Source organism: Corvus hawaiiensis, chromosome 5 (genome assembly GCF_020740725.1).
Source record: "Corvus hawaiiensis isolate bCorHaw1 chromosome 5, bCorHaw1.pri.cur, whole genome shotgun sequence".
NCBI classification, from domain to species: Eukaryota; Metazoa; Chordata; class Aves; order Passeriformes; family Corvidae; genus Corvus; species Corvus hawaiiensis.
The window spans coordinates 33900008-33909683 of NC_063217.1; the positions used below are offsets into that span (position 1 = coordinate 33900008).

General features: G+C 39.6%; 1 protein-coding gene across 1 annotated transcript; it reads left to right on the top strand.

The window, feature by feature from the left end:
• The first annotated feature begins 103 nt into the window (after positions 1–103).
• On the top strand, positions 104–7567 carry RWDD4 (RWD domain containing 4). Its single transcript, XM_048303630.1, has 8 exons — positions 104–267; positions 509–589; positions 3162–3271; positions 3380–3524; positions 4299–4413; positions 5194–5243; positions 5414–5416; positions 6541–7567. Exons 1-8 carry the CDS (start codon positions 244–246, stop codon positions 6571–6573), a joined length of 561 nt encoding a protein of 186 aa, XP_048159587.1. The 5' UTR covers positions 104–243; the 3' UTR covers positions 6574–7567.
• Positions 7568–9676: the final 2109 nt, after the last annotated feature.

Below are 9676 nucleotides of genomic sequence, written 5' to 3' on the forward strand. Positions count from 1 at the left end.
GGAGCGCCCGCGCGGAGACGTCACTGCGAAGGAGCCAGTGAGCGAAAGGAGGAAGCGCGGGGTGTCACGCAGGCGGCCAATGGGAGGGCAGGGGGCGGTGACCGCGGGTGCCCTGCGCTGCCCTCGGGGAAGGCGCGGCCGTGCGAGTTCGGTGGGGCCGCACCAGTCAGGCCCGCCCAGCCCCGGCGGCAGCGGGGCCGGGCCGGGCCGGAGGGAGCGGGGTGGGAGCGGAGAGCTCCGGCCATGGCGGCCAACGAGGACCAGGAGGTGAGCTCCGGGCCTCGCTGCCTGAGGGAGAGCGGAACGAGAGCTGGGAGGGCGGGACAGAGCCGTGTGGGGAGAGAGGGCGGCCCGCGCGGCGGGGGCGGGAGGGAAGCGGCGGGCGCTGGAGCGGGCGAGGGGCGGGAGGAGGGAGCTGGGCGGTGGCGGGGTCGGCGCGAGGAGCGCGGCAGGTGCGAGCGCCGTGCCGGGCTGCGGTCGGTAACCCCTGCTCTGGCCCTCGCTGCAGATGGAGCTGGAAGCGCTGCGCTCCATCTACGAGGGAGACCTGTGCTTCAGGGAGCTCAGCCCGGTGTCCTTCCAGTACAGGGTAAGGCGAAGTTGCATCTTGAAGTTACTTTGCTGCCTTGTAGTTGCCATACCAGGGCTTTCTAAGCCAAAGGGGAATCCGATGTGCAGTAAAGGATAGATCCACAGGCCGTTGTTTCAGGATTTTTGCTGACAACGATGCTTCATAGCACAGTGTGTCATGTATATGAACCTGCTCCCAGCATGGGTTTATTCCAGAATCACAGAACGGGTGAGGCTGGAAGGGACCATAGTGGGTCATCTGGTCCAATCTCCCTGCTCAAGCAGGGTCATCTTAGAGCATATGGCACTGGATTGTGTCCAGCTGGTTCTTGAAAATCTACAGTGAGGGAGAGTTCACAGCCTTTCTGGACAATCTGTTCCAGTGCTGGGTCACTGCACAGTAAAGAAGTTCTTCCTCATATTTAGGTGGAACTTCCCGTGCATCAGTTTCTGCCCATTCCCTCTTGTCCTATTGCTTGGCACCACAAGCCAGTTATCCCTTAGTCAGGTATCCTACTTGCATAGCTGTGTCTGTGTACTCAGAACTGTCAAACCTTCTGAAGAAGCCATCCAGCCGTGTAATGCTTACCCTAACTGGTCAGAAATAGAGAGATTTATAGAGCTATTTCTATGTAAAATTTGGAACTACTGCTCAGTTACAAGTTTCCAGTCTCTTGTCCAAAGACTAGTGTCTTGTTTACACAGGACTAGTGTCCTGTTTACCTGCTGAAGTGAAAATCCACAAGATGCTTTGGGTGTGTGCACTGATACAGTCTTTGGTCAGGAGAGACATAAGGGGGTGCTGAGCTCAAAGTACACAACTAGATTCTGGCATGAAATTCTCACCAGTTTTTTCTGATTTAAACACCTGAAACTTCTGAGCACAGACTGAGGCAGATCTTTTGATGGCCAGAAGACATTGCTGACAAAATCTTAGGCACCCATGGGACAGAAGGAAGACTTCTGAAAATGCCGTATGCCTGTTTCAGGGAGAAGCCATCTAAAATCACCTTTCTGTGACTTCTCAAATAACTGAAGAATAATGTCACTAACTGTAATGAGATACAGGTCAATTAATTAATAGCACTTGGAATCCCAGCTAAGGCTGTAAGAGCAGCCTTTCTTCACAGATTGGATCATTCTTAATAAATTAAATTTCCTTAAATGAGGAAATATGGCATGCCTACAAACCTAAAGTGTGTCATTTTACATTTCACTGGCTTTGCTAATTTTTATTAGACAAAAAATGGTTGTCCAAAGTTATGATAACTCAATTTAAATACAGTAAAACCTAATGTCATATAAAGGCAACAATACATCTTTCGCCTGCAGAAAAATTTGTATTGTGAGAACTCATAATGTAAGTCCTTGAGAAGATAGAAATAATTCGTATGGCATTTTTTGACCCTCGTGTCCTGCACCTGTCTCACATACAGAGCACAGCTGTTTTGTAATCAGTGTTTAAAATTGATATTGAATGAAGGTTTTACTTTTTTCCCCCCAAGTATTGCTAAAATGCAGCGCCAGTTTTCACTGACAAGCAGGAGCGTGGTCATTAAGCTTTGCAGGATTTGCTTTGTGCACAGACAGTGCTTTCCTGAGAGAACCTTGTGAACCTTGCAGCCACTTCTGCTCATGGTGGCAGTGGGAAATGAACTGTAAATGCTGCCTTGAAAAATGTTGCAGATTCTTGATTTAAAGTCTTACTTACTTCATCTCTAAACAAGTGTTTTTGAATGTCAGTCCACTCTGCTAAAACAGATATTTTAAGTAAGAAAGCAGCAATTTTTTTTCTTTACTTTTTTTTTTAAATTTTGAAGTACCATAGCCTTACCTTGATTAGGACTTCTCCTGTGGACACACTTTATTCTACATAATCAGATTAAGGCTGATTTTTATAACAAGGCAAATAAATGAGAATTTTTGGGTGGTTTTAGAAACCTTATTGTGCTAGTCTTCCAAATCCTTGTGTGGAACAGTTACTTCTGATTGTATGTCTGTAGTATGCTGTAATATATTTTTTTTTATCCAGACTCATTCTACTGACTTCTTAAATCTTTCACTACTCATTCTTTTGTACAGGGAAATAAAATATCTGTAGGTCTGAGACATAAATATTGATATTCTTACCCATTATTTTTGCGATCTTAAGTTATTAGTTTATTATCATCCTCATTTCAACCCTGTCTTGTGGCTTGTTTTCATATTGCTCTATGTTTAGATGTGTGGGGGGGAAAAAAGATTTAATATTTTCTGTTCTTGTATGTGATAGTATAATATTTGGCGTGCAGATGCTACAAAGCAGCTTTTAAAACCAAGGAACTAAAAGAAACCCAACCATAAAAAGAGGTTTGACAGTTTCTGCCGTTTCTCCTAGAATGAAAACTGCAGGGTAAATGTTAATATTGATGTCCAAAATTTAATGCTTTTTCTAGATAACAGCTTTATTTTCTAACTGATAATTTTATCAAAATAGTTGTCTCAAGGAATTTTGATGGTCTAAAAGAAGTAGTAGACTTCCATAATGGCGTTGTAATCCTCAGAAAGTGACTGGAAACTGTTGATTTATAAAGTTTTCCTTTTCACTTCAGATAGGTGAAAGTGGAGATCCCAAAGCCTTTCTAATAGAAGTTTCTTGGCCAGAAACATATCCACAAACAGCACCAGTCATATCGATGGATGCTTTCTTCAACAACACAATGTAAGTATTTATGACAGCTTCACTCCCTGGCCTTGGAGTGGGGCTCTTTGTCTGATAAGCTTTTTATCATCTGTCTAGTTTACAGATGAGTTTAATGATTTCTTTTAGATCTTCAGCTATTAAGCAAAGTATATTGGATAAGTTAATGGTAGAAGTTGAAGCAAATCTTGGAACTGCTATGACATACACACTTTTTGAATATGCCAAAGACAATAAGGAGGTGTTCATGGAAAACCAATCTGTTAACACTGTGGTAAGTAGATAAATTCTGATTTTAATTTTGTGCTTTTAAAACTGGAAAAAAAAATTGGTTATTATAACCCGAATACTTCATAGGTCCCTCTAAGTTGTAAATTAGTTCATTGGTTATACATGTTAGTGGCTGAAAGTGACACGCAGACTATAGTGCCACAATGCTCTGTGGTCATAATTGTTACATTTGGTTGTTATTTTGCTGTTACACCAAAATGTTTGCAGCCTGACGTTATGTCCCACAGGATAACATTAAAATGGAGACTTTGGGGGGAAGAAAAACTAAAGGAAGCTGAAACAGAGGCTGCTGAGGATTGGAGGGGTGACAATTTACTGCAGCCTTCCTGGGATTGCATAAGTGCACCTCCAGGGTCTTAAAGTAGTCAGGCTGGGTCAATTTGTAGCTTTTGGGCTGTGTAAGCACATTATTTGCCATGATGGTGCTACAGATATGCTTTGAGGAACAAGGAATGATTTCTATGTTTGAGAAGTCTGAATCTATTCAGACTAAATCACACTCCATGATTAAATTTAAAAAGTGTAAAAGGTGCCCTTTGCAACTCTAAAAGAGAATAATTCCAGTCTCTAACACATGTTTTTTAAAAGTACAGGCATGATTATATGTTGATTAAAAGCTGCAGGCTGCTGACAGCATTGCTTCTTTCTGAAAGTCAAGATATTTCAGTATGTCAGGTTCAGTAATCACATCACATCACACAGAGATATCCATGGAAGTAATATGCAAAATGTTTACAACCCCTTTTATCCTTCTCAGACTTCAGTAAGCAACAGTATTTCAATTGGAACTCCTGATGTGCCACCAAGTAAGAAAAAAGAGAAAAAGGAGCAGTTATCCAAAACCCAGAAACGAAAACTAGCTGATAAAACAGGTTTGTTCGCTATAATAATCTTTTCTTTGATCAGTATGAAAATCCAAATTTTATAGCAAGGACATCTTGCTAGAATAAGAGTAACTAGTAATTTGTTTATAAAATGAACTACTTTAAGTTTGTGGTCTCTGTTTTATTTGTTTTAGATGAATTATTCTTGCCTGAGATGTTAGTTCTGGTCAGAGCAACTTTCTATAGTCGGGATTTAATTACATTGTTGTTTTATTTTATTCTATTTTAATTCCGTTTGTGGCAAAAGTGAAATTTACAAAAAATACTTGTGGAAGGAGAGAATTTGGGACCTCTAAAAATTCACTTCCAGCAAAAAACGCAGTTTGTTCATGGGCCCTCATAAATAATTCACATTATTAAAAATGTAATTTCTAAATAAAAGCATTTCTTTTGGAACTCAAACATCTAATTTAGTTTGTATTCTAGAAATGAAAGTGTTTCTGCAGCTATTTAATGCTTTCAATTAAATAGAAGGATTTTGTTTGAAAGTTGTTGATTACTTCAGTTAGTTCTGCTGGTGACTCTTTTGTGTTTATTTGAAGTCTAATCTGAACCTCCCCTGGCACAGCTTAAGGCTATTTCATCTCCTTTCACTTTGAGGTTGGTAGAAGAACACACTGTTTAAGACATTAAAATCTGTTTCTGTCCTCATGGCTTCAGAGTGCAGAAATTGAGGGGTTTGGATATTTAGAGTTTTGTGGGTTGATTTTGAAGAAAGGTGAACATTCCTCTTAGCTTGTGTGCTGAAATTAAAACCTTTTTCTGCAGATAACAAAGGGGAGCTTCCGCGAGGATGGAACTGGGTGGACGTAATTAAGGTAACGTGAGTGTATTATATACAGTGTTGTGAACATGCTGTGTATGTAAATTAAAAACTATTTGTGCTTATATCTGAAGAAAACTAATCTGATAAACTTTTTTCTTGCTTTTCTTCCTAACTATGTTTGGACTTGACTATGGTGTCTGATTAATTTCTGTATGTGTCCAGCATGTAAGTATTTTCAAGTTCTCTTTTTTTACTGTTAGAAAGATTTGCAAGAAAGAGTAAGAACTGTTGCTTATTTTGGATTCTAATTTACAAATTTCTCAAAAAGCTTTAAAATGCCAGTTCTTCTGAATATTAGTCTGAAGGACTTCGCTCTTTGAACTTTGTTGGTTTAGTATTTCTTTTTTTTATTTCTTGAGCAATTAAATTTTAATTTTATTTTGAGAGCGCTTTGCTAACCAAATGCACTGCAAATATTCTGTCTTCATATGACAAGAAGATTTAAGATCAAGTTAGTGGTGCTGCCAGGTTCTGGAGGGCAGTGGATAAGTAAGAAATAAAAGGGAGCTGTCCCAAGTGGGAGCACCTTGCTGTCTCCTGCTGAAGCCTCATTCTCTGCTTCAGCTCCTCCAGTGAATAATTTTTTTCTACGTGCTCCCTCAGTATTGATTTCTTCCACCCTCTTATCTTTGCTGATTCAGTGAAAATCACTGCTTGACAATTTTGAAAGCAAACTATTTTATTTTACACAACTGTAAGTAATTTTCAGTGTAAGATCTAATACCAGTTCCAGTTATTCAGTGAGAGCAAATAAATGATGAAGGTCGTTTTGGGCAGAGTCCTTCTGAGTTAAAAGTGGCTATTTATGGTGGATATCTTGGTTTTCAGATAGATTTCATGATAGGCCTGCTACTTTTAATAATAAGCCTAGCTTTAACAGTTGAGAAATACTAAGTTAATGTTAATGTGTATTTTTACATTGTCTAAATTTCTATATGGGAATTCTCTCAGAGATGTGTGAAGATAAAGTTCCATTACTTCATCTTTTTTTTTTTTTCTTTTTGGAGAGCTGGTGACAGAGCCTTCAAATTAAATAGAAACAGTGCCTTGAGGTTTTTCTGGGGTTTGTTGTTGTTTGCTTTTTTTAAGGATCAGGAAGTAAGCTCATTAAGTGTTTAAGCTTAAGAATTATTTTTTGATGTTTTTCTTGATATAGTAGTACAATCAGTCTGTATTGTTAAATTAAGTATACACATGTTCAATGTGAGATGGAAATAATGTTCTTGTTTCCTAATAAATGGAATGGCAGTCTAAACTTTGAATACTTTCTTTTTGTGTCTCTTTTATAGTTAAGCAAAACTGGTTCTAAAGATGATGAATAAAGGACTTTGGTACAAGGAAACTCCACCTTTTAATACAGTACAATTCTGGGTCACCATCTCTCTCTTAATAATTTTCGTATTCGTTGAAGTAAACATTTTATAAAGCTCGATTTCCTAACTTGTAAATCTCGTCACACAAGTTTATCTAGAGACCATGTGGTCGTCTTCAGAAAAATCAACCAACAAACTTGCCTTAAATGAAGGTTAGAGTGTGACAAAAGATATAGAGAGCCAGTGTGGTGAAGTGAATAGTGCTGCAGTGTTTATTAATTTATATTTAGTCTGTAGTAAAATCCTGTTATAGTGAACCCAATTATACTGTAAACATTTCCTGATGTTCCTATTCCAATTGAAGAAAAGAGCACTATAACAGTGATTGGTCGCTTGACAGCTTAATTCATCAAAATAAATTATTCCATGGAAATAAGATCTTTGTCATTTGTTTATCTGGTATGAACTAGAACGTACAAATTGTTGCATTGCAAAACAGGCTAGAGCTTGTGGTCTTGTTTTTGCTGGTTGCTGGCTGAAATAGTAAATACTTGTGAAAGCAAGGCCAAATATCCTAGTCTGCTCAAAAGTGAGTGGTTATAGCAGGAGTGCAGCGTCTTTATTCTCCATGATATCCCATCTGTTGGTCTTTCTCCAGTGTGCATCTTTAAAGACAGCGGGATGTCTGAGGAGGGGGAAAAAGCTTTCTTGCACGTCTCAATGAGTGTTGGGATTTTGTAGGTGTTTCACTGGAGAAATAGGCATTCTTTGGAGGGATTTGCTGACTAAGTAGTAGGATAGTGGAAGTCAGTAATCCATCAAACGAATTGGGAGAACTTTTTTGCGAGAGCTCTTTTCTTCTTTTTTTCCTAATCTGCTCTCTTATGTAAGAAGAAGAAGTCATCTTTACTGTATGAACTGGTATTAAATACAAGATGCCTTAATGTCCTTTATTATTTTTGTTTGTTTTGAGATGAACTTTAATAAATGCCTATTTATCTGCTGTGGTATGTGTTTATTGTTTTAAATTGTGTGTTGCCTACTGCACTTCGCAAGTTTGAAATTGAAAGGACTCTGTTGCAAGGAAAGCGTTCTTAAAAAATTGCTGGAAGAATTCTATCTTCCCTCTTGTGGTATATGTTTACATGATCTTCAGGGTGGCTGTGTTTGTTATTGATAGGAGGGTCAGTCACTTTACCAGGAGCATAGGACAGTATCCATTGCATTCAGTACACACAGAGCAAGTCCAGTGTCCCTTTGGAAGAGAGTGCTCCACTGTGTACAGCCTTCTTCATTTCAGAAAGTCTGATTTCTTTTTGAACTCAACTCTTGTGTAGTAAAAGTTGTAAAGTACAAAAGGGAGGACTTTTTCCAAACAATGTAGTCTTGCCTTAGATGTAAACCAGAGGCTCATGGCTGCAGTCTGAGCCAGAGCGTCCGGCGGGGAGTGCCAGTGCCGGGAGAAGTTGTTCTGGCAGTACACAGTGAATCTGTAGCAGAGAAGGGCATTTAGCTTTAGTCTCTGCCAGCACCAGGACAGGCAGGACTCTATTCACAAGTTCTCCAAGGGAAAGTGACGTGTCTTTCCTAGTATGCTTGGTGTATGAATCAAGTTGCTATGACAATTTTTCTGAATAGATTAGTTAGTGAGGGTGGGGGAAGGACAAATAAGAACCACATCCCTTGCTTTTTATAATGTTACTGTGTGTAACTTGTTAACCTTGTGGAATGCATTATTTTTCTGCTCCTAGTCTGCCTGTAAATCACATGCTCTCATGAAGATATCTGAGAGTCTCCTCTGGTTCCATTTGTAAATGTATTTACTTTGAAGTCTATTTTCACAGGAAATGTTTTGCATTGGAAATTTTTATATCAGTTTTTTGCTTGTGTAAATTATGAAAGGTAATTGTGTCATTTAAACCATTTTCTGATACGATGTGATGGCTGGAACAGGATCATTTAAAGAGTCCATGTACTTATTGTTACAGAGAGGCCTGAGCACTGATAAATGAGGGGAGGGGAAAAATGTAATAATTCTTATCAAGCAAGGCACAATTGAAAAATAAGAGATCATGACTCCTGAAAAATCCTGACTGTTGAAAAATCTGCTCCCACCTTCCTTTTTTTTTTTTTTCTTTTGTAAAGACCTACTGGCAGTGGAAAAACAGTGATTACTCAGTAGGACAAGAGTCTCTTGACTCAAGGGCTACACCACCAATTTAAATTCATGAGTTTTGCAGTAGAGCTTTCTTTGGCCTGAGAAGACAAGTGTCAATACTAGTAACAGTAAATTAAAGGTAGCAAGTGTCCAGAATGCTGTCAGTACCATGACCAAAGATGCCCCACTGCACTCTAATGTATCAAATTCCAGGGAGTAATGCAGACTGCCTTTAATTAAGTATGTTGGATAGAGAGGTGACAGCTGTGATTAGTCAGTAGTGTGTGCCTACCGTATCCTGCTTGCCCCCTTGGAATCAAGGCTGATAATTTCTGCAGTCCTGGTCTGACTGGTTGTATGTGGGGTGGATAGATAAAGTGTGCCCAGCTGATGAGCAATTACGTTTTGGTGAGTAAAAGACCAGTAGGAAAAAAGCCAGCATTTCTCCATAGAGGACCTTTGGTAAAAGTGCAAATGTAAGGATACCATTCTCCTCTCACCTGAGGCAATACATATGATTTTGGGTTATACTGTGAAATTTGTGCTGTGAAAAGCCTTGAACTGGTCTGAACCGGAAAGAGTTTCCCTTTGGAAATTGTTTCCTTCCAACAGTATGGCACCCTAAGCTCTTGCAGTTAACAGCAGAATGAAGTGGGGAGGAGATGTTCATTCAACAGAGAAAATACCAGAAGTGTGAGACTTCTGAGTGGATTGGAGGAGGAGGTGGATGGGGGAAAACATCCGTGTATATGAAACTAGAAGAGCATAGGTGTTAAATTTTCATTCCTGCAGGACAATACAACAAAACAAAAGCTAAATTCTGGCATGAGTTTGGGCTGTGGTAAAGGACAAGAGGATTGTAGATTTTCTTTCTGTTGCTGTGGTTTCTTTCACCAACATGGTTTTGGCTTCATCTCAGAATGGGTCTGCTTTGTGGTTGTGAGAAGGATTTCT